Below are 24,909 nucleotides of genomic sequence, written 5' to 3' on the forward strand. Positions count from 1 at the left end.
GCTCAGTCTGAACACTTTATTGTGAACGCAGGAGATCAGTAATACAAGTAGCACACATTGAGTCAAACCCAAACCCACAGAGAGAAAATCAGTCCGTGACACGAGAGCGAAGCTGCAGAAACGGACTTCATTCCCATACTTCTGGAGTGTGTATATAAAAAAAGACTTACGTCTGGGTGGGACTGACGACTCTATACTGGTTTTAGAAGTAAATTACAGAAAACTTCACCTCACTGATGTTGAGTCAGCAGGAGCAGCATGTGATTGTAAGACTGGAGGCACAGGCAGCATTGGAAAATTCTCAACTTGAGTAATACAAGGTGAGTGGTTTAACAGACCTTGGACACGCTGGAAATATGGCCTCAGGAACTAGAGATGACATTAGGTGACAAAAAAAACCCATTACAACCTAAATACCCATTTACAGTTCTGATATTTAGACAGCTACAAGCACTGCATGCAAAGAAAAACTTGTAAATAGAGCTAATGTGATCGACACCAACACAATGGTTTAACAACTTATCAAACCTGAAATAAAAAGATGTTAAAAGTCCTTAGTCCCGCTTCCCTGTCCTTGTATTACCTATTGTTAAAAAAAAACAGACTCACATGGTGGCCTGGCAAATATAATCTGAAGGCAAATGGCTTTATTAAGTTGACTTTCTTCCTATGGGTTCTTGTTAAGGCCACATGGCTGCTACCAAACGTGCCAAAATACCCTGATCAGGAGAGGAACAGCCACACCTACAGAGAGGGGTAACTAGGGGTTAGAGGTAATTTTGTTTCTCCCCCGTTCTGTCAGCGGACTTTGTAGGGTGCTAAATCATTTAAAAAAAGAGGTGGCCTGAATTCCAAATATTTAACCAAGACCCTGGTACAAATAATCGGCTCAAAGGCTTTAGGAGGGCTGTGTCCAAGAGTTGTGTCCAGCAATGATTGCTCAATGACCGTACAGTGGCCACGTACATACAGCACTACTGCTACCTGTACAATGCTTTCCAAGGCAGATAGCGGTAACTGTACAAAACAATCCGATAAATGAAAAGAGGGGGAAGAAAAGAAAGCGCTAAAGGGCAGTGGGAATCACATAGTTTATCACTTTTCCAAGAGCAGTTAAACGACTAGATTTTTTTAACTTATTTTTTTATCTTTTATAAACAAACCATTACAGCAAAATCTGGATTGTGCACATTGTTTGCTTTCTCCATTTCTAAAAGATGTAATGCTTAACAGAAAAGGCAGGTGCAAACAAATGAAGCGTTACGTTGGGGGGGGTGGGGAAAACGAAGTGATTGGAATTTAGAAAAAGAACGGAAACTGTAAGAGCAGGTTGTCGATGGACGGAGAGAGCAAAAGCTTAAATCAACACGTAATCCAGACAGAAATAATGGAATGACAGCAAGGAAAAGAAAGAGGCAGAAGGCTGAGGAAGATGTCGATGGAGGAATGGCAAGGGGAGGGGATCAGTCTTTCCAATCTTTCTTGATAGTGAGGCACCAATCCCAGGAGAGATGATCGTGTTTGTCGTCATCGGTGAACTTGGACTTGATGGTGTAGGTGCCGCGGGCCAGCATCCCTTTGGGCGCCTCCTCCATGGTGGTGAGGAACTCGTATTCCTCGTTTGGTCTGGGACCGTAGCTGCCGACCATGTAGTCCGACTTGTCAACTGTACATTAGAGAGGTTGTAAGAAGCTTCTTGAGCACATCTTCAATTCAAATAAAAAAAATACATTCATACAGATTTGACAGCAGCAGAAATGCTGCCTGCTTATGAACATTAACCTATTCACTGAGAATAATTAAAGCAAACAATGTCCACAAACCTAAACATACAGTACGACCTGCAGCTTAATCATTCCAACAAGAACATGTAGGGCCTTTTTAAACAAGTCTGTCATTTTGGGAAATATGCTATAAGCTAAGCGAAACCGGCTGCAGCTTGATATTTACGGTACAGACATGAATAGTATTGATCTCGTCATCCAAAGTCTTATTCTTACAGGATGTTTTTTCAACCTTATTTTCCTATGTTTTTATGTCTAAGTGTCTGATGGGAACAACAATCTCTAAAATTGGTCCAGTATTAAGCAAGATCGCTGCAGTCAGCAGCGGCGGAACAAGCTACAATGTAAGTTATGGGGCAAACGTAAAGCCTGTATTTACCTTCTCAAAAGTGCTCGTTTTGCCACTGACACGCTCAGATTTATATTCTAAGTTGTCTGACAACATTATGTAAAAGATTTCCAAGGAGGTCGACTTTTCTGTTAATGAGTAAGATACTTTTTTAAAACATAAAAACATCTGCGAAATTGCGTTTGGTAAACCCACCAGACTCCATGTAAATAAACAGTCATTTTAGCATCGTAAAATACACTTCATTCAAAGTCGACAGAAACAAAATAAAACTAAGAAAAGCCGTTTTGGGTCGTCTGTCCACTTTTCCAACCATCACAACTCTAGTTTTGGTTGAAATATGTTGAAACACATAGTTTACCGATTGACATTAAAATATGTTTTATAATTGACATGACATGAAAATATGTTGGTTCTATACACGCTCAAAGTATTGCTTTTTTTTTAAATGGAGTCTGGTGGGTTTAGCGCTAGCGACTTCAGAGCTGTTTCTGGTTAAACAAAAAGGTCTCAAATAGGTTTTTAAAGGTCTATCTGTGAAGGGATCCTTTCCATAATGCTGTCGGACACTTAGAATATTAATCGGAGCCTGTCAGTGGCAAAACGAGCACTTTAGTGAAGGTAAATACAAGCTGGACCCTATTAACATACATTGTAGCTTAGAGTAAAAAAAAGAAGAAAAAAAAAGAATCGCCAGTCCAACACAGATGTCTTTATTTTTTAAGGTGCATAACAATGACGTGTAAAGTTACATCTTCATCAGAGTCCATGACTCTGATGAAGATGTAACTTTACACGTCATTAAAAAATAAAAAAAACTATAAAAGTAAGAAGATGTGTGTTGCACCGGCGATTCTTTTTTACTCTACACCGTTTTGTCCTGCTCTGGTTGCACCGGATTGTTGTGGACTGCAGAAGCGCAGAGAACCCTCTCTTTTTCACTTGAATACATTGTAGCTTGTTTCGCCGCTGCAGACTGCAGTGTTCTTGCCTAATACTGCACCAATGTCAAAGATTGTTGTTCCCATCAGTCACTTAGACACAAAACATAGGAAAATAAGGTCCAGGTTGAAAAAAAAAATAAAAAAATAAAAAAAAACAGTATTTACCCTTTAAGTCATAAAAAGAAAGCAAATAAGCATATTTCCCAAAATGTTGAATTATTCCTTTAAGTCAGAGGATGCTGCTTTACATGACATTTCCATTCGAAATCCAATTTAGGAATTGCAGAGGATAAATGAAAAATAATAGGGGCAGCCTTACGTTTTACTCCTTTCCTGAATGTTTGCTGAGTGTACTTCAGGCCTGACACAATTTCCTTGTTGACCTGCAATAGTAAACATGCATCACATCCTGCTCAACAGTTCGCCAAAGACAAAACAGATAGCTCACACTGCAGCTGCAGTAACATCATCACAACTCCAACAGACTGAGATAACAAACAGAGAGGAACCCTGGGTTTGACAAAGACCAGACTCACTCACCTTGAAGTTGATCTTTATTCTGTATTCGACTCCCTCCTTCAGCACAAATGGGTTCTTCTTGAAGTTTTCCAGGTCTCCTGGAAGGGAGAGCAGCACAGCATGAAAAGAAGAGTCAAGCAAGAGTGAAGACTGTCCAGATATATACTTCAAGATCACTTTGGAACAGCATGAACGCATTTTACATAGTCTAAAACATATAAACTGAAGTTTAATACACAAGTAGGGATTTTATGGCTAAGTTTTCCCAGAGGAAAAGAAATTACATTCTCAAAAGCAAAGTTGTATTCTGATTTCCAACACCCTGTAGTAACGATACTGGCCACCAGGTGGCACAGTGAGCCAAGCTCTGTTGTAGCTCTGTGTGAACACTGGGGGGGGGGCAGTACAGCCATCAGGAAATGGGTCATTAACCCACTTACACAGGACTCATGTCATTACTAATGCCATTTGTACACAAGGATGGCAGTAATTACAGTTTATAATTAATGTTACTATGAGCTAATTCTTCCAGTGTGTCTGCTGCGAGGACAGACAGCGCCTATATGTGGGCTTCAGTCAATCTTTCAGATGGTAAAATAGACATGATCCCATGTTCACTGTAAAAAGCTGCTGTTGAGTTTTGTCCCGATCCCAGCCTCACGCAGACCATGTGTGGGCCACTTACCCAGCAGGTCAAGGACTAGAGGGCCCGGAGCCGTTTCACATAACAGAGTCATTCGCGTCACCTGGACGTTGGGGGCGCTGGGATCTGAGAGAGAGAGACAAAATTATACAAGATCAAAATTCATAGCACCTGAGAAAAATGACCAAATTGAAAAAAAAAAGTATCTCATTATCCATTCTTTTTCATTTCAATTGTTTTGCTTTCAAATATTTAATGTCTTTTTTTCTTAAATGGTCAATCACACACCTTGCTAGTTAGATTTTTAAAATAATTTGATATATGTGAAGTTTTAATTCTAACAATAAAAAAAGACTTCAGTACTTTCCTCCACTCCACAGTAGTAAACTGTCTAAGGGGACAGAAATGCCCTCTCTCTTCCACTCAATGCAACCAGGAGGGTTACATTTGCAACTCTGAAACCTTCTGAAAACGGGCGGTTAGCGACACGGCTCTGATCAACCCTAGGCAGTGTCCAGACCCCTTTCCCACCGCTGAGATGGTTTCATGCGGGCTTCAGGATCCGCTTCCATGCAAATTCAATATAATTTTTTTATTTTCAATACTTCAGTGAGTGATAATGGTCGGATAATCTACTCTTCATCACACAAAAGCTAATTTAGCAAAAACTACCCGATACTGAGTAACTGGATACTGGTCAGCTACCACACAGAATATGTGGTCATGCTGTTTGAAAGTAACAACATCCATATTATAACAATTTTCATACTTAATGATCATTTTCTGTACTTTTTATGAGAGAGAGCGATTGGCTGTTTTCCTTACGCTTGTCGTTGCCTGGGGGAGATCACTAACCTGCAACCACAGCGACGTTGCCCAGCAGTGTCTCCTTGTACTTGCGCAGGCTTTCATCATCTTGGTCCAGCGCCTGGATCTCCTGTAAGCTCTTCTGGGCAGGAGGTTTGTAGTTGACTGAGCTTTCGTCAGACTCGTTGGCTGCTGCGAGCGCTGCCAGCTGCTCTGGTGTAGGCTCCTGCTCTGCCATGGTATGCTAATCACAGCAAGAGAGTGACAGCAGAGAGGTTAGAGATCAGTGAAAATAAAGTAACAGGGACTGGCAGCAGGACTCCACACAACAGACCGCTTACCCTTTTACTCTTTACTTTTTGCTGTAATAAAATTGGACCTACATGTGGAGCAGGGCAGCCCATGGTTATTAGACATACGGCTGCTGGATGACTGTTATGGATTACTTATCCAGAGGGAAACCTCACTGAACTCTTGACCTTTGTAAAGCAGCAGTTCATGTAGAAAGAAACACCACAAATCACATTGTTTCTCTTAAAACACAATTTCCACCTGGTACTAAAAGCCGATCTGAGGGATCCGATCACAAGTGGACCCATTTTTCACAAACCACATATGTCAGGAGAAGATTAATCTTGTTTGTGACACGTTTCTGTCTCAGGAACAAACTCTTGCGTGATCTGGCAACACAGATACGCTAATGTTAACTAGGAGAACGCCCTAACAAAACATATTTGGGTAATGCTAAATATGTCTTTTAGCTGTGTACATATCTAATGTTTGCAAAAGAAAATAATAAATTATGCAAATACATCTTTTCATCCATCCATGCATGCACACAACGTTCACTACACTTTTAAATTGAGGCCAAGCCCATTTAGGAGACAGGAAGTGTGTACTGTTTCATACCATTGGTGCAGCTGGTAATGCACTCTGTTTTTTTCTCCGCTGCACAGGTCCCAGTGCCCGTCAGTAGACAAGGACAAAGACTGTAGGCAGCACTTTTTCATTAGCCATCGCAAGTTTCTAATGTATGATTTATGTGAGAGTAACAACTGAAATGTACACATACACACACACGGTATGTGCAAACGGTGTGTATGTACGTGTTTATTTGCATATAGAGCGGGGAAGTGAGATCCGCTCAGAAGTGGTCACTCAAGACGCATTTGGAGACACATTCCTACATACGTACTTAGAGCTGTCCACTAGTGATCGAACCAATCAGATAGGATTTTAATACCATGTGAAAATGGGGCCTTACTCTTTGTTTGCCGTTTATTCTCCCTGATATTTTCAGTGTGATTTGCTGAAGTTCGGAGATACTGCCTGTAAGTGGAGCATCATGGAATTATGAAAATGTTAACCTTGTCGCACAGAGGGACATGGTTAAGGATGACGAACCACAGACCTGGCTGTGAATAGTTTAGACCACAGATAGCAGGCTCACTTGACGACAAAGGATTTCTCGGTAAAATTAAGTGTTTACAACAAGCTCTGTGTGGCTCCATCATGGCTAACATTACCCGGTATCATTATTTTTGGAGAGAGACAAGGCAGTTTTATGCTTCGACATAACTGTATGTGAGCACACAAAAACGTACACACGACCAGAGACGAGAGCCAGGACACGTGTCCATCTGGCCCGCTCCACAGCGGTGACAGAGCAGAGGATGGTGGTCTAAAAGCTGATTATTATCTGAGCTCCAGGCTTCTCCCTCACTTGTATCTCCTCCACCACAGACTGCTGGCAGACAACAGAAAAACAGCAGCGCTAATGGGGGCCCATCTACACCCAGCTGCACCGTCACACCAGTCACAGCTGATTAGAAGTGAGGACGCTGATCCTGAGCAGGGAATGGCACAACAACATAGTGAGATCATCTTCATTTTTGTGAGAACATAGGAGGTGCAACAAAACTCAATTGTTGCTCATAAAATGCAGTGGGGGGAAAAAAAACAAAAAACATCTGGTGCACATATTCCGGGCGCAGCTATCCAATGCTGATCAACACCTGCAACAGCTGGAGAACGGTGCTCTCATAACACTTGTTCTGTGTGGTCTGGTCTCCGCTCCGTCTCCCCGTAGTCCACAGACAACGGACGACACACTAATCGGTCTACTGGTGTTTCAGTTGTTTTCATAGCAGGTTGCAAAATGCCAAGTACGTGCCTGTCAATAAAGTTAAGAGTTTCTATTTCCTGAAACATTCCTCTCAGTCAACAGGCAACTACACCCACAAACGTCTCATCCTAAACGTTTTGGCATTTGCATGTTGAAAGAACCCGACTTCCTGTATTTAAGTATATTCAACTGAGCAGAAACCAGAGCCGTCATGCTTGAAAACTGGATGTATCTCTCTGAAAAGTGTAAAGTTATGTTAAGGGTCTGAAACAGAACCAAGTCAATCAATGCTTGAGTGTCGATAATCTGTGTACAGAAAAATCAACTACCCTGAAGTGAAAGAGGAAGACCTGGGTGATAAACTGCTTCTCCATTTAAACTATAATCTTGTCGGTGTAAATAATCCCTTAATATTAGTTGTCTCGGTTTTGTTTACTGTTGCAAATCAGTGCTAACGGGTGAGTTAAATGTCATCATAAATCAACACAGGCAAGCTGACAAATGCAAACACAGGTTTCACATGGTGAACACGGGTGGATCATCTCAGTAGAAGTACTACCTCAACACACGATTTACAATCTGAAGAACCACAATAAATCAGACGCTCCCTGCAACACCACAAAACCTGGTATGTCACTCTGCCTGTCTAACGCTCTTCTGTCTGCCATTTACAATTGTGTATTAGCCAAGCAGGAACTGAGAACACAGGACTGTTTTTTTCTTCTTCTTCAAATGGGGCCTCTCTGTGCTCCAACTAAAGCACAAATTCCTTTTCTGCCAATAGCGGGTCAGCTGTGGGTTGAGCGTTTCTGGTCGGAGGAAATGAGGGAGAGGCTTCTTGTCGCACACAGAGAGAGAGATAGAGAGATAGAGAGATAACAGTGATGCTGTCATTTTCTTGAAGTATCGACCGGTTGTTTTTTCTTACTTCCTCTACTCTCCTGCAGAAAGTTGCACTGTGACTTCAGTGTACCAAACGGTTACAGAGGAGGAAGGGATGGGTCCTTTTAGACATACGTTGGGCAGAGAGCTGCACTATACTTAAGCAATAGCTCACAGCAGGTCGTGGTATGTTGCTAGGCCCAACATGAAGCGGGATGGCAGTGTGTGTGCAGATGAACGGCTTCCCTCCGTGGCACCAGCTATCAGTTTGTTAGTCTAACGTCTTTTCTCAGACGCGGAGTGAGGCTCATAGTGCAAAGGAATGCGAATCATAGCCGTTGTATATGGCTGCAATCACAGTGTTTAATTTGAGTGAACCGTTTTATAAACACTTATAGAGTCCCAAGACATGTAGGAGGCTTCTGCTACATTTAAAGTCTATGGAGGACAAAGATGCAGGGCATAAAGGGGAACCCACCGACTAAACACATCAAAGTCTGTTTTTTTCAAACCGCATGGCCATTGTGAGACCGGCAATGTTACAGGTGCAATGCTAAAGTGGTGGGCTACTCTTTTAAATGCTAGCACAACTGGATTTAAGAAAAGAAAAGAAAAACACTTGACTGTTTTTAACTTGACCTGATAAAAATCCGCTCTTCTTCACAGTGGAAGCACGTGGTGTTGGAGAAGAGTTGTGCAGTGTTTAATTTTGTTTAAATTATAAGTTAGCCAATTTTCGACTGTATTTCAAGATGGCAAAGTTCTTGTACAGCTGCTAGGGTTTCAACAACATTTGAGAACGTTTGCATCTTTATAGGGTTTGGTAGAAAATTGTGTTTATATTTCTTAAGTAGAAAAAAAAAGAGAATAGCTTCAGTATCAATAGCAAAATCTCAATTATTGTCCTGTCACTATTATAGAAAATATAGGATATCCTATTGAGGACAGAATGGGTAACAGGGACACTGAGTAACTTGGATGATCAACATAAGAACCAAAATAAATGCAGAAAACTATACCCAAGTTGCAAAACTACATTTTATGAAGCGGTTTTGAATGGAATTTTAGGAGTTACAAACATTGTGTTGATTCATGCTGCATATTGGTCCTTTTTACAGTGTAGCTACAGTATATCATTGCTTAGTGTGCATTACCCAGTGCAGCTTCCCTGCAGTCTTTCCCTGTCAACAACAGTTATCATCATAAGCAGTAGCCAATGAGGAAGAAATAGTTTATAAATTGGTAATGCAATGTCTGCACACAGCCACATCACTCACAGATGCCATCTTAACGGAGTATGAAATTGTTGAATCACCTAATTAAAAAGGCCCATGCACTGTGTGAAATAGATTAGTTCATTGACATCACAACCCTCATAATGATGCACATTCTTTCTGCTGGCTAACAATGTGGGTGTGGCTAACTGGCTACTCACTAATCTGAGAAGAAAATGCCCTGTCATTGTTCAGCCTGCTGGGAGACAACACACAGGTCATGAGACCATGCAAACAAATAGTGGACATGCCATTGAACCTCTTCACCTCGGTGTCCCAACCGTCACCCACAAAGTCCTGCATCCAGCTGTCTCCTACAGGAGGATAATTGCTTTGCTTGACAGGGCTAAGCAGCGCGGTTTTACAAACACATCAGGCTTGGCAGCAGCAGAAGGCTTCAGATTAGGCCTGTTCCTTAGCAACACGGCTGAGCTATGAGATTATATAAAGTGGGATTATGGCTAATGAGGCATTCAGGGACAGAAAAGTGCTTGGAGTTGTCACCGGCGACACATCAAAAGGATTCTCTAGAAGATAATCGATGAACGAGCTCAATGAGGAATAGGGAAATATGTAATTTTCAATATTGTCTAAGAGTTTAAGTAAAAAAAATAAAAAAGCTAAAGAGCTACATCTTCATGTATAATTGTCTTTTGATGTATTGTATGGGCTCTGTCTGATGCCATTGATCATAGAGTGGAGGCTACAGGTCAGGCTCGTCACAGGGAGGAACAACAATGTGGAAAAGGTGATAACGCAGCAGGCATACGGCAGCCAGACATTAGAAAAACCTCAAACCTAAAAGGAGCTTTGTAGTTTTGCACAGTAGAGCCACCTTTATTGATTATATGAGACAGTCTTGCAGCTGATAATTACTCTAAATTACTGTTACTCTGTACACATCACGCATTTACCTCAGCGACAGCAACAGGATATAAAATGCTGTTTCACTAAAAGTAAGTGAAAATTGGCAGCCTTTGTGAAGTGACCTTTAGCTCTTGGCTTCACCTCCCTATTGAAGATGTCACTCAGATATATGGCTGCTTTGATCTCTGGTCTCCGTTTAGTCTCTTTCATGCAACACCCAGTCTGCCAGAGACCTTTGCATTGGTCCCCCCAATGTCCCTTTTATCCACACTTTAGTGTATCCTATCCTATCATGATGCTTTGATAAAAGCTGATCAAGTAGGGCGCCTGGGTAGCTCACCTGGTAGAGCAGGTTTACTCCTCGACGCAGCGGCCGCAGGTTCGACTCCGCCCTGCGGTTCTTTGCTGCATGTCATTCACCCTCTCTCTCCCCTTTCATGTCTTCAGCTGTCCTATATGAATAAAGGCCTAAAAATGCCCCAAAAATAATCTAAAATAAATAAAAAGCTGATCAAGTGTAGGTGAAACACTCCCATCTAGATACAGCTAAGCATTTATACTTGATATAGTGACTAAGTAGCAGCCGTAGCATTTTAGTTCAAGCAAGGTTGCTTTGCATGTCAGACTGCCACCCGACCTTTTTTTAAATCTGACATGAACATTACTGCAAACTTCCTTTTTCAGGCCAAATGATTCATATCCGACTGCGCGCTAGACCACAAAGTGACAGTCTGAAGCACAACTCATCTTCTTAACACTCCACCTATGAGGCTAACCCCACCTTATAATGTTTTAAAGATGCTATAATGATATTAATGCAATAAAAAAGCAGTGGCTAGATGGGTCAGTAGATAAAATCATACTGGGGCTGACCAAGATAAGGCTGTAGTGCAGCAATGCTTTGAGGAAGTGTTACACCAAGAGCTTCTTGCAGAGCTGATGCAATGCAGAGGAAACCAGCCAACAGAAACAGAGAAGGGGGTGGGAATAAAACTAATGAAAATTAGAGAAGGAATAGCATAGAAAACTCATTATGCACTTGGCGTTAAGTGAAAAGCAATTGGCCCAAGAGCCTTTTGGAAACACACAATGTTTGCAGGCAGGGATGTAACGATGCATCGCGAATCTGTAAAAAGATACAAGATTACAATCGTTTGCGATAAAAAAAAATTTTTAAAACCCAGCAATTTTTAAACAGCCTAGGGCATTATCTACTTTTGATACATTTGTTTGACTTAAGACGTCCCTAAGTCTTCTTAGTCCTATTTATTTAGTTAATCATTCATTTTGTATTTTTTTTTTTTTTTAATTTAAAACATTTCAATTGCACTTTTGATAAGAGGACACATCTGTTGTTTTGCACAGTTTATATAAATAAAAGTAATATTTGTCTGCGGCTCATTCTGTGCCGCAGATAATCGTGAGAAAATCCTATCGTAACTTTAAAAATCAACTCACGAGTTGAGTGTATTGTTACATCCCTATTTGTAGGATATCTAAGGCAGAAATTGCTATATTAGTAAAGAAGACTAATCTTATCACAAAGGACATGAGACACAGAGCAAAGGGGCTGTGTGAGAAAAAGAAACTAAACACGACTATCCCAGGAAGAACCAGAACAAATAGGAAGCTTTACAAATAGCCGATGAGAAATCCCTGCGTGCAGCAGCAGGAAGCTGCCAGTGAATGGGATAGCCAAGGTGCCAGCGGAAAGGTCAGGGCTTATTACCAGAGTGGGGTCTGCCTCCCTGGACAACAGCCTCGGTGGAGGAGACACACTCTTCACAGCTGTATAATGGTTTCCTTCAAGGATGGCAACAACCTGATATTACAGGTGGTAACATGCAAATTTAACCAACCAAATGCCAAAAAATTTGAGGTGAAAAGTAAAAATGTAAAAAAAAAAAAAAAAAAAATGTATGGCCTTTATAAATTCTACCAATAATTCCCAGCATCGAAGCCCATCATTTCTGAGAGGATGTGCTTCTGAAGGCCGCTGTTGAGGCTGAGGGAAGCCATGTTCTGCCTGAGAAAGAGTTACTAGCTCACACTGGTCTGTGTGTGTGTGTGTGTGTGTGTTTGTGGGGTGGGAGGCTGGCTAGCATCCCAGCACCTATCCCCCTGTGACACTGACCTGAAATAGAAGAGGCCACAGACATAATTTGTCACTAACATTGCATGATGCATAGAAAAAAATGGATTTGAAAAAGACGTCACTGTATTGGTCCCCAAAATACGTGAATGAATCAAACAGATGAACCAAATAAACTGTTGTATTAATGAAGCTGTGATCAGCAGATAGGGTAGTTTGTCACTTCAAAACCACAGACAGGATGTACATGTCTTGAGCTAATGGTGCTTCCTGTACTCATTACTGTGAGCTGCTTGGGCTTGTACGGAGCTTATATACTAATGTCAGGGAAATGCATACAATGAAAATGCTACATGCGGATTCTTTAGTGGTTTAATTCTTCCTCCTTGGGCCTACACGAGATCAACCAGGTCCAACCAGAGAAACAGAAACTGCCAAATGAGACATCCGGCGCCTGCTGCAAGGCTGCAAAATGTTCAGGTTGAGAAGAAGCAAATGAAAAGGCTGTGATATAAATGTGTTCTGAAAGTTATCCAAGTCCTAGAAGGAAGACAGGAAAAAAAAAATTCCTCTAGGCCATTTATCACACACACACACACACACACAGGAAGGAAAGGGAGGATTCAGGGTTTGCGTGACCTCTTTGAGAAATCACTTGAGAAATGACACTTAAGCACATTTGATCTCAGCAGATGTAATCTATGTGTACTATGAAAGCCTTTAAAAAGCCAAAATGGTGGCAGGTTTAAGGTGTGAGCCCCCCAGGCCAATTCAAGTTAAAAGTTCCAGGAAGTGGGAGAAAATGTTCCTCATGTGTCACACGACTTTCGAGCCATACACGCATTTTAAGGTAAACTAAATTAGTCCCCTGAATAAACGTTGTTCTTCGAAGCAATGCCTCCACTCATTGCGTGAGTTTTGAACAATTAAAGGCGATGGATGATTGTTACCTAACGGCCAACACTGGCAGCTCAGATCAGGCACTACACCCGGAAACGAACAACCAATGATCGATTGTACAGTCCTCCCTGCCGCCGAATAACTTATAACGTTCATGACTAAGCAATTAGTTAAAGGATTGGGAGTTCATACTCGAATACTATGACTACAATAAGATACATGTAGATTAAAAAGGCAGAGTCCTGCCTGCAGGAAGTTGCTTTTTGGTAAACAAATCCCTCCTTAAAAAAATACGTTCAAGGGGTAACGTTAAGTTGCTAATATTTCCTTATCAAGTGCCGAAAAACTTGCTAACTAACTTAGCTACACCAAAGCACCTCGGAGATGTATGTTGTCTAGAAACATATCCACTGGGCTTAACGAGTTATTAGAAGAGTTAAGCAAGTGTTTCTTAAACTCTTACCGTTATACCGCCGTAGGTTGGGACAGCCGCTTGTGAATGGTGGTGAGAGTGAAGTGGAAGTGAAGCGGCGGAGGAAAATCTGAGCCAACGGCCTCTAACAGGCGAGACAACGTCCGGTGTACTGCCTTCAAAATAAAAGCATCTTCTTGAGTATTTCCATTTTGTTACTTTATAGAGAGAAACATTGTACTTTTTACTACATTCATCTAGATTTTCCAGCTATTTATGGTTACTGGTTACTTTAAAGATTAAGATGTACATACAAAACAAGTAATAATCTCTTAAAATTACAACAAAAACTAAATAATTTCCCTGAGGGGATCAATAAAGTATTCTGATTCTGAAATATTAGGCATCGCTATAGACTAAAGTACAATATACAGTAGTTAAAACGAGCTTCACCTTGATCAACTGCAAAATTAAAATGCTGCTAACGGAACAATAATAAGAATCCACTCGTTAAATATAGTTACCACACTTTGATGATGGGCATTCAGCAAAATGACTACTTCATTTTTTATACTTTTAAGCATTAGGTATATTTAATTATGTAGCCCACTACAGCCTATGTGAAAATTCAAAAGCAGTACTTTGGATTGTAACAGAATATGTTTTACATTGTGGTATTAATACTTTTACTAAAGTACAGAATCGGAATACTTTTACAATATAGCCCTAAACAGGGTTGTCAGGTCTTCCAGTTATTTTATTCACCCACCCGTAGATAACACCACTATGTGAATGTCGTGCAGACAGACTAAAATGTACATAAAAGCAAACAATTGATGTTTTCCAAGAACAAAAGGAAAAGGGCTATTTGCTTCAATCATGAAAACCTAACCGGAAACAGTATTTGGTAACAATTTAAACATGTTGGTCTTTAGACATGCTTCCGGGAAATTTGCGCTAAAGACACGCTTGGGCATGTGCTGCATTCTCACGAACAAATATTTTACACTTTGTTCACTTCAACCGTTCTCTTAATACATCCATGACTTCAACCTCAATTTCGACTCACTCCTTGAGCTGACCCCCCTTGCAACTGCAGAACTACCCACCGGGCCTAAAGTACATAATACATTGATTCAGTTCATATCATAGGCGTGGCATTTCAAAAACCGGTTGACTCAAACACTTGTGACATTACTGTTGACCGTATATGGTTGATACCTCTTTATGTACAGTCTACTGTTGATACACAAAGCAGGATGACATCTAGTGGCTTTTATGTGGCAGTGAAGCATGAATTGTGGGTTACAACTGTTTGTATTCAATCCACATATATTAACAGTCTATGGTTCGATCATGAGTCTTGACAATGACACTGCTTAGGTTGCTTAGCTTAGCTGTGGGAAATTTCCCTTTCCAGCTAAGTAATATGGACTGACAGAAAAACCAGGCAACCAACAAATATTTACCATTAAACAACTCCAGTCTGTCATCAAATAACTTTAGACTCATACAGACTAGATGTGCAGATGCTTGGCCACGTTCTATAGGTGTGGTTTTATGGTAGTTAGCGATTTCATTAGTATTACATTGGGTGTCTTTGGGAAAAAGTTAAACCTGTAGTTGAGTCCAAAGTGTGTAGCACGTGTTGCAGACATTACAAAAACCCTAAAATGGAACACACATATTACAAGGATCAAAATCCCATCAGGTAAATGCAGCAGTCCTTCACATTGAAATGCTACATAAAATCTATTGTTTAGATCTTAGAATAATCTAAGGCTTGATTTCAATAACCTGACACACCAGATGGGGTTTGTTATATCGTGACAATCCAGCTGCCGTGCAAGGTAATTATTTCATACTAATGGCAGTCAGTTGATGCCAACCAACACAATATAAATTGATTGGGGGGGTGGTCTGCAGGTTTTATATTGATAGAGACAGTGCATTAATAAGCATGTGGACAATCAACCCATTTTAGTTTGGCACAAACTGTAGGGACCCTTTCCCCTTCATTTTAAAAACAGGATAGACAAGCAGACCCAAGAACATAAAGAGACAGTATTTGGTTAATATTCACTGTAGGTTTTATTACAAGTGTCATTAACTACAGGGTAGAGAGAAGAACTGGGGAAAAACCAATTCACATTAACCTACAGCCAAAACCATTTTTCGTCAGAAAAACAAAAAAACAAGTACTGGTAAAAAACGGAGCATTTAAAAGAAGAGGTTGGAACAATAATTTCAATCACATCAGAAGACAACCATGTGTAAAATATTCTGCACATCTGTCACAACCACCCTTCTGTGCAGACAGGAAGGGACAACAACCCAGAGGAACTATATTTTTTAGCTGGTGTCCATCTGAGAAAACAGAAGAATGAAATTAGACATCTGCAAAAACACAATTTGTTAATTAACAGGTAATTCACTGACACTGCAACCTACCCTGGCATTGTAGGCGTCTAACTGGGCGTCGAGTTCTTCTGCTGACAGCTGCTGCTTGTTACCACTACCGCCGCGGCCACCCCGACCTCTTCCCCCGGCACCGCCTGCACCACGTCCTCCGCGGCCTCTCTGCATGCCTCTGAAGCCACCCCCACGATTTCGGTTCATGCCGCCTCCACCACCTCTGTTCAGACTGAAAACAAGAGCACCCATCACACAGTGTCCACAATGTGCATTATGTTGCTTGGAAATAAATGTATATAAAATATCAGAACCACACTTACCCCTGCATAGGTCGCCTCTGTGTGTCAATCTGTGATGTGACGAGCTGTATGTTCATAGGCCGCCCTAGAGTGACAGACATGAGCCTCACAACTTAGGCAAGCCAGTAGTGCTGAAACAATCAGTCAAGTAATTTGCCAGATAGATAATGTTCTTATATTATCAAAGTTTAAACATACTGAAAATCTTTGTGCAGCCATAATTCAATTCAAAGCAAGAGGACATGATACATATGAATCAAGTTTGAGGCATACCATCAAGTGGGATGCCATTGTATTGTTTCATGGCCTTAAGGGCATCTGCCCTTCTTTCAAAGTGGACATCTGCGGTTCCCAGGCTCCTCCCTGATCGGTCGTAGTGAACAGCAGCTTTTTTCAGAGTCCCAAATTCAGCAAAAAGTTCCTGAGAAAAGAAAAGGGAGACTTGAGTAGCCATTCCTATGCCTCACCCAGTTTAGCACACCAACACATAGAATATGCTCCACTCACAAAAATCAAATGGGTAAGGCAACAAGCCACATACCTGAATGTCTGCATCTGAGACCCCAAAGTCGAGATTGGAGACGAGGAGCTTCCCTCCAGTTTCCACACCAGCTCCTCCGCCACCTCCGACAGGGCCACTGAAGCCACTGAAGCCGTTGTCATACATGTCATGCTGCCACTTATCTGGAAGCTGTTTAGGCTGCAACAGATGAAAGAGAACGCACCTGCTGACTTCAGGATCCCCTTGCCTCTGTCAATCACAGAGTCCACACGGCTGGGTGTTGGGGTAAGCAGGGGTTCCACTTCCAACAGGGCCAGGGTGCTCAGTTCCCCCAAGAGGATCCCCAAATGTTCCCTGCCCACCCCATCACTACAAGCAAGTGAATCAGTTCAGACAGAGGACATACACAGGACAAAATCTTAACAAAGATGTTTTGTATATAGCTTATACATAATGTCTACAATTAAAATATTATGGGTATAGCAGCATTTGCTTAGACTATCCATTTATTCAATTACGTCAACATTGACCAATATTTATTATCCCAAAACCACCCACAATCTCTATACTAACCCCTGAACAACTTGCCCACCCCGGCTAGCTACCAACTTCGCCCATTGTTCTCTTGCCATCTGCGCCTCCACCAAAGACTCTCCAGATATGATCCTCGGGTACACAGGGGTCGCCATCTGAAGCAGTGTTGCCTCCAGCGTTGCACCGTGTTTTCTTGGCCTGCCCAAAAGTTCTTTACCAAGCCACGAAACGGGCTTTCATGAAGGGGTTAGTGTCCATAAGATGAGGGTGGATGGATCGTAAAAACTAGATAAAATGGCCAGCTACCCCCTCTATGTGAGCGTGGCTTATCTGAGCGTCCATTTTGAGACCACGCCATTTTGATTGGGGCTTTGTTGAGCTTGTCTAAATACTCATTCACACTTAAGGAGTGAAGGTTTGCCTTATGTGAACATTACCAGGGGGTTGAAGTCCACTGATCCATCCACAAGTAACAGCCACACTGGTTGAAAAGCCACCAAACAGGCCTTGTTGTGGAACCCGCCAGCCACTCCCGAACAAAAGGCCGCCTGGTCGCTGCACCGGGACAGACAAAAACTATACTCCAAAAGTGGTGGAAAAATCATTTGCGGGTGAATTTTCTCGATGAAGCGGTTTCCTCTCACCATCATTTTGACACTTGGGGTGGAAAGCTGTTACTGACCGTGGACTACTAGCTTTAATTTAAGGTGCCGGATTCAAAATGGCGCCGCAGAGGCCTTCACGATCCAACCTTTAGCTCGTTAGCCAATATGGCTAACACATTCGCTCTCTCCAAAAAGGCCTCCTCTTGGAAAATGATGTAACACATATGGGTTGTGGGAGAAGGAACACACTATGCATACAACTTCCATTAATGCTTAACCGCGAACCATAGAGCTCTCCCCGCGGGGGAAACTCCGCGGTTATAGCGAACATTTGATTCGCTTGACTAGCAAGCTGGCTAGAGGGTTAGCTAGCAAGCATACTGGAGAATAGAAGGTTGTTAACCAGGCATTTTCAGGTTTGCCGTAGGTTTTTCCTTTTTCTGCCCATTCCTCTAATTTTCTCATACCCTGCTGTAAGGCGTTGGTCTGCCTCTACCGCGGCTCAGATTCTGTCGGCTCCTCATGGGGCCGGATCCGCCGCCTCGGCCTGCAAATCCTCCGCCGCTGACTCCAAGACGCCCAGGGCCTCCTCCTCCTCCTCGGCCGCCACCAGAGCCTCCGCGGCCTCGACCTCTTCCACCGCGGCCTCCACCTCTCTGCTGCCTGTTCTGCTTGATAATGTCGTCTAGAGACATATCCATTTTATCGGCCATTATGCTGCCCCAATAATACTAAACTGCCAACGAATATATATAAAAAATACACCCTAGACTCGATAGCTTCCTCTCCTTGTCCCTTCACAGTTTCTACGACGAGTAAACACAATAAGCCAACCTCCGCTGTATATAGACAAGCTGGTTCGGTACGTACTGCACGTAAACACAACGTCATCACGTTATACGCGTGACCAAGACACAAACGCCATTCTTTTGTAATACTGTTAATACAAAATGTACTAATCAATATGAATGACTGGATAATGTTCCTCAATAACTCATGTTTATAATTTAGGTTTTGTTTCACAGATTCAAATCAGAGCTAAAACAATTTGTCGATGAATTGATTGGTCGATTGGCAGAAAATCAATCTGCAATTATTTTGATAATCATGCACATTTTTACTGGTTCCAGCCTCTTCATTGTGACTATTTGCTGGTTTTCTTTGCCTTTTATGGCATTAAATTAAATATCTACAGTCAGACAAAACAAGCTAATTGATTATGTCAACTTAGATTCTAAGAAATTGTTTACTATTTTCTGAAAGTTATGGACCAAATGATTAATCAATTAATCAAGAATTATAATAATTGCTAATGAAAATAATAATTGGCCTAAAATAAGTATAACCAGAACAGAATATAATCAGAAAGATTATAGCATAATCGTTTCTTATTATCTGGCTTTATGAAATTCCCTCCAGTGTAAGATTAAGGGTAAGTTTCACTTGGGTTAGTTAGTGGTTAGGGTTTACATGGTCAATATTCATGTAAGATAAATACAAGCAGGAGTACTGTAAAAGTCTTTTATTCAACATTTTGTTTCAAGGCTTAGGGGAGGGAGGGTTAACCAGGGGCAGCATACTCTGGGAGGTCTCTACTTAGTAAAGTCCATTTGAGGGCAAGAAAATTTATAATAAAAATGTTGGCCTTCTACATTGCATTTGGCTTCCAAAACTTGCCCATAAAAGTAAAAGTAAAATGTATATCCAATGTGACCACTCCATTACTTCTACAATTTACCGATTAAACTATCTTCCAAAAAAAAAAATAGAAGTCAGTCCTTTCGCATTTCCCCCCAAAGTCATACAAGTAGCAGTAGTAAAGAAAACAAGAAACAAGGTTTGTATTTAAGACTGAAGTCTTTTGTGTCCTGTGGAGAGTGTCGACAGTTTGTACCTCAGCATCAGATGTCAGCAAATGTTGGTGAAAGTTTGCATCAGTCACATCCACATAATGTACATATGAAGATTTTGTGACTTAAAAAAACATGAACCAAGAGACGAGAGAATTTGTCCCGGTATCCTGGTTCTTTTCTTCGTAGTCAGTTGAAGAGGGTAAAGAAAGAGACGGGGGTTGCTATGGTCCAGAGTTGAGAAATGAGATTGGCGTTCTGTGCTATAGACTGGCCAACAGGGCTGACTTTCTGGCTGATGGAGGAAAAGTTCTCGAGGATAATGGGTGGAAAGAAACGACCGGACCATCGTAAGAAAGACTAGGACTTCTTGGAGTCCTGTGTGTTGCGCTTCTTAAGGTCGCTCAGGTCCACTGGTGTGAAAGCTGCAAGAGCAGACAGACACAAGTTGTTAAATGGCCTGTGCTTGATTCATTTTTTTTAATCTTATATATAAGATACAATCCACTTCACTACTTACAATGTAGGTTAGGATTTGGGTTCTTCTCCACATACTCTTGTGGTCCACGGTCATTACGTTCACTATTTTGTGTTGATCTGATGTCTCGGAGCACACATTGCCAGGCTGTGAAAGAGTGAAAACAACAATGCTTTTTTTTTTTTACATTTAGTTGTTAGTAATGACATAAGAAGACAGACTGAAGGTAAATCAGAAGTCCAACTTAAAGAAAGTGTGACATGTGTAGTTTAAGTGCCCAATCTCACTTCATTTGAGACAGTGTGCTGGCATTTTGTAACTTGCAAACTCATTATTTAGCACTTTTTAAAGTAAGTAAGTGCTTCAATGCCAGTCTTTGTACTCAGAGTGAGCAAATTAAGTTGTCCGATTCAGATACTGTAGCACTATTTATACTTCTAATGATGATATTTGAAGTGATTGCTGAAAAGCAATCTGTGGACTGGTCTGGGATCATTAGCACAGCACTGTCACTGTCCAAGCACTCGGATCTACCTTTGACACTACTATTCTCAGAATTTAAAGGTTCCCTGTGGTGTTTTTGACCTCTAGTAGCGCTATGGAGTGTGTTTCTACCATTTGGTAGGACGCACATACAAACGTGCACACACTGGTGATGCGATACATAGTCAAGCTAATGGTTTCATATTATACCACTGATCTACACTGCCCTGCAAAGGCAAAAGACCTTAACTCGCTAGAGTGTGAAACTGAGAAAAATGACTTTAAAGTTTTGGTTATGTCCAGACAAAAGTATTATAGGTAGGACTCCCAAAATTTGACAACTAGTTGCTATAACGAAGAAATGTTTGTATGCAAAAATCTTGACCTCAAAATTGACCTTTGACCCTTGTTTGGCAGTTACTGTACTCTGCCTTTGTATCATGTGCCAAAAACAAGGAGTCGTGCAAAGGCAAAAGGCAGTAACTGTCATATAATCAATATTTGCTTGCTGTTCACCATACTTACATCCATTATAAGAACACCCAACCAAGGTCTAGTCATCATGGTATTTGTTTTAAATTATATAGAAGACCTTTGGTTGTTCCTATTTAGTGCTATAATGATCAGGATAGTGCGGCAACACTAACACAGTTAAACAATATGACAGATAAGTTACTTTGCAGTACAGTATGTACAACAAAGGCAAAGAGCCTTAACAGCTGTTACGGCGTTCTGCTGTGGTTTCTCGTAACGTTTTGGATGTTACGGTTGTCATAGCCATTATTTTCTTATTGAAACAATCAAATTGACTCACGATATTTATTCACATGATAAAGGAGGTCTCAAATAACCAAAAATGACATTAACTCATTTCTGACCAAACATGACGTTATGGCGTTTTGCCTTTGTAGGGCAGTACAGGTGGCAGTAACGTGCCAAGATACAAATTAGTTTTTTTAGGAGGGAAAAGCATTCGTCATGTCTGTTAGACCTCAAAGATACACAAAACATTGTAATAACACATGAGAATAGTGATACCATTTGGTGAGTAACACAAGAAAACTCCACAGGGCCCCTTTGAAATCTACACAATAAATGTGAACCCCTGGTTCGCAAACAATTTAAATACATGAATCAATGAGTATCAGCGTTCACAATGAGAGACTGTTAAGTGAGGCCTCTTGCATTGTGGAGAGGAAAAGCTGACTGACAGGTGAAAATGTTGTATTGGCAACACAAATCCTGTCCTCACATTCAACTGGGCACATAACCTGTTTTGTTTTGCTCTATAAGCTGTTTTGAAAAACAAACTGTAAACAGTGTAATATCTAGATTTAAGTGATATGAGCTGAATGAGGTGATTTACATGAAGACGGTAACGAAAATGTCTAACTGGAGAGACAAAGAGATTCTGGAACTTGTCGGTCGACGCCGCCAAAATCATCAGACAAATTCAAGGAACGGCAAGGGACTCGTTGCTTATGACCAAATAATGAACAGCTCCGTGACGCAGTGTAATCCACATTATGTCCTGTCTGCTGCAAGCTCTACCCAGCGCCACCTCTCGTCTAAATCATTAATCAGAAGTATTTCCAGTAAGGGAGAGCGCATCTGACCCGGACAATCTCCTGTTGTGTGCTACATGTGTGAAAGGGATACTCAGGACTATGTTTGGACCTAATTCCTCAGACGTAGTCTGGAATTCATATGTGAAAACAGCTTAAGTAATCAGAATGAAGAGTCCCGACCTGCTGCACAATATATAGAATCCAGAAACACACCATGGTCACATTTTTTTGATGGGCCTGCATTAAGCTCTTTACGCTGTGATTGGTTTACTGTTGAGCTTCAACTGAAGAAATTGTTTTATATCAATACACTACTCTTGTAGTTATAACACACGACAAGACAAGTCACCTGCAATAGACCTATCAATAATCACCCACTTAAATCAAGTGGGAAAGCATGTGCAGAAAGGAGAAAAGGACTTTCAGTATTTCAAGCATAACATTTTAAAAACAGGTCAAATTTTATTTTCCTGTTGCTGTTTTTGCTAATGTCAATAGCGTACAGGAAATAAACTTGGGTCAAAGCTGTTCTCGGACAACACAATTCAATTAGTTCTGAGAGGTCTATTATTCTGAAATAAATAACAAAATGCTTAGATCATTTTGAAAGAAATCAATGTTAGAAGTCGTACTTACTATCATGTATAAAGCGCACATTTTCCTCATGTGCTGGGGTGAAAAGCTCCCCACTGTTAGTAGGGGATCGGGGGCTTGAAGTCCGCTTGTAACTATTCACCATCCTGGGAGCAGATGAGCTTCACAAACATGAAAACAGAAAAATTAGCAGCATAAATAGCCATTCATTTGGTTTAAGTCTTTTTATAATTTTTGACTGTAAACTAAACTTAAACATAATATTCTTCTGTGTCTCAAGCCCAAAGCAGTACAACATTAAAATGATGTTTGATTACATTTTAATGAACACTATTAACACTGATCTATTTGTACTTGTGTATTAGCACAAGTGCCACAACTTGTTACAGACCTGGTCATTCTGTTTGCAGTCTGTACTCGCTCCTCGCTCCTCTATGGTGAGTGGATTTGAAGAATAAAAAAGGTTCAGAAGTCCTCAGCTGAATTCTAACAATAAACAACAATGGAAAGTATAGTATCTCCACGTGATCTAAGAAGTCAGTTTCTAAATGACATAACTAAGGCCTGCATTTACATCAAAACTAACTATTAGAATCAGTAAACTGGTAACACTGCTGGTTAGCCCACAGAGTTACATTTGATAGCTAACGTTACTTACTAGTCACTTACAATAAACTATATCTTCAGAAGAGTAAGTCAAGTAACATTAGTAACAATATGAATGTTGTTAACTCCTCGTTTCTAACGTTAACTCATTTCTATAGAGCTATGGTACGCTGTGCGTCGGGAAACCTGTTCAAATATTGACGTTAGCAAGCCAAGGGGCTTTTGTTTACGTTTTTACATTAGTAGCTTCAGTAGTGTTAGCAGCAGGCTATAGAAACAGACCCGGTAGGTTAGCCGCTGGTCAAATTCTCATTAACAAGACTATTTATTGTCCCTAAAATCGTTTTTGCTTATTGGGATTCGTGTCCCCCTATAGCTTTGTCCTGGATAGCTTACTATAGATTTGCTGACACAATAATTTCAGCTAACTTTAGCTAGCTAGCTAGCTAGCTAGCTGGACGATTTACATTGTCTTGTCGGAGCTTAGCTTCAATCAGCTAATATTTTGCTGGCGTTACTGGTCCCAAATATTTATTAGAAAGACGATTAACGCAGTAATAACATTTTCAATATGTACAGTAAAAGACACACTGTTAAGATATATAACAAACCTTTTTATAACCCTTGCTTTCGGTTTCTTTATTCAGAGACTCGTACGCCGTTAGACCTGGCTAAAACGTTGCCAATGCCAACCAATCATTTCCGGGAAAAGCTTGGAAAAGACACGGAAGTGCTTTATGTCTTTATTTATTTTATTTTTTTTTACATGATTGATATAAGCGTATATGCACACACACACACACACACACACACACACACACACACACACACACACACACACACACACACACACACACACACACACACACACACACACACAATACCCCCAGCTATGACCGGTAGTGTATATATTAGAAATATACTTAGAAATTTCCATTCCACTCCATTACAGACAGAATATCAGCTGAGATCAGTTGCATTGTTTTTTTAACCAGGGCAGCAGCTTTCAGATTACATTATGTGTTTACATAACGGCAAAAGGGTTCTCGACTGTTGTAGAAAGAAGTGGTTGATCTTTAATGCAATATCTACATTGCCCATTATCAGCAACCATTCATCCAATGTTCCAAAGGCACATTCTGTTTACTAATCTGATATCATTTTAAAAGGCTAACTGAGAAAACATTGGAGAACCCTTTTGCATGATGCTGCTATGATTTGACACTAAAAATAAAACGTAGGCTAATTGAATTATAGGCCTACCTGAGATTTTCTGTTCAATGAAAAAAAGTATGATTATGTTATCAAAACAATACCACAATTAATAATTGTGATGTCTTATAACTTATATCAAGGTCATGTAAATCTGCATCTTAC

The 24,909-nt window shown here is 40.8% G+C and overlaps 3 protein-coding genes across 4 annotated transcripts; all 3 read right to left on the reverse strand.

Annotated features, from left to right (window-relative positions):
• Window position 1: 1 nt before the first annotated feature.
• Window positions 2-13,759, reverse strand: arhgdia (Rho GDP dissociation inhibitor (GDI) alpha). Its single transcript, XM_078268737.1, has 6 exons — window positions 13,650-13,759; window positions 5,095-5,290; window positions 4,282-4,365; window positions 3,618-3,694; window positions 3,397-3,460; window positions 2-1,666 (listed from the first exon to the last, which is right to left on the reverse strand). Exons 2-6 carry the CDS (start codon window positions 5,282-5,284, stop codon window positions 1,464-1,466), a joined length of 618 nt encoding a protein of 205 aa, XP_078124863.1. The 5' UTR covers window positions 5,285-5,290; window positions 13,650-13,759; the 3' UTR covers window positions 2-1,463.
• Window positions 13,760-15,665: 1,906 nt separating this feature from the next.
• On the reverse strand, window positions 15,666-18,786 carry alyref (Aly/REF export factor). Its single transcript, XM_078268897.1, has 6 exons — window positions 18,421-18,786; window positions 16,854-17,012; window positions 16,586-16,733; window positions 16,334-16,397; window positions 16,050-16,242; window positions 15,666-15,965 (listed from the first exon to the last, which is right to left on the reverse strand). The coding sequence occupies exons 1-6, from the start codon at window positions 18,664-18,666 to the stop codon at window positions 15,951-15,953; spliced, it is 825 nt and encodes a 274-aa protein (XP_078125023.1). The 5' UTR covers window positions 18,667-18,786; the 3' UTR covers window positions 15,666-15,950.
• A 674-nt stretch (window positions 18,787-19,460) lies between these two features.
• On the reverse strand, window positions 19,461-24,252 carry mcrip1 (MAPK regulated corepressor interacting protein 1). 2 transcript variants are annotated; one of them, XM_078268898.1, is made up of 5 exons: window positions 24,144-24,252; window positions 23,318-23,412; window positions 22,969-23,087; window positions 20,324-20,428; window positions 19,461-20,228 (listed from the first exon to the last, which is right to left on the reverse strand). In XM_078268898.1, the coding sequence occupies exons 2-5, from the start codon at window positions 23,323-23,325 to the stop codon at window positions 20,164-20,166; spliced, it is 297 nt and encodes a 98-aa protein (XP_078125024.1). In that variant the 5' UTR covers window positions 23,326-23,412; window positions 24,144-24,252; the 3' UTR covers window positions 19,461-20,163. The 2 variants fall into 2 exon arrangements, with proteins under 2 accessions (XP_078125024.1, XP_078125025.1); XM_078268899.1 differs by having other exon boundaries at window positions 23,318-23,358; window positions 24,144-24,249.
• Between the last annotated feature and the right edge of the window lie 657 nt (window positions 24,253-24,909).

Source organism: Sander vitreus, chromosome 15 (genome assembly GCF_031162955.1).
Source record: "Sander vitreus isolate 19-12246 chromosome 15, sanVit1, whole genome shotgun sequence".
NCBI lineage: Eukaryota > Metazoa > Chordata > Actinopteri > Perciformes > Percidae > Sander > Sander vitreus.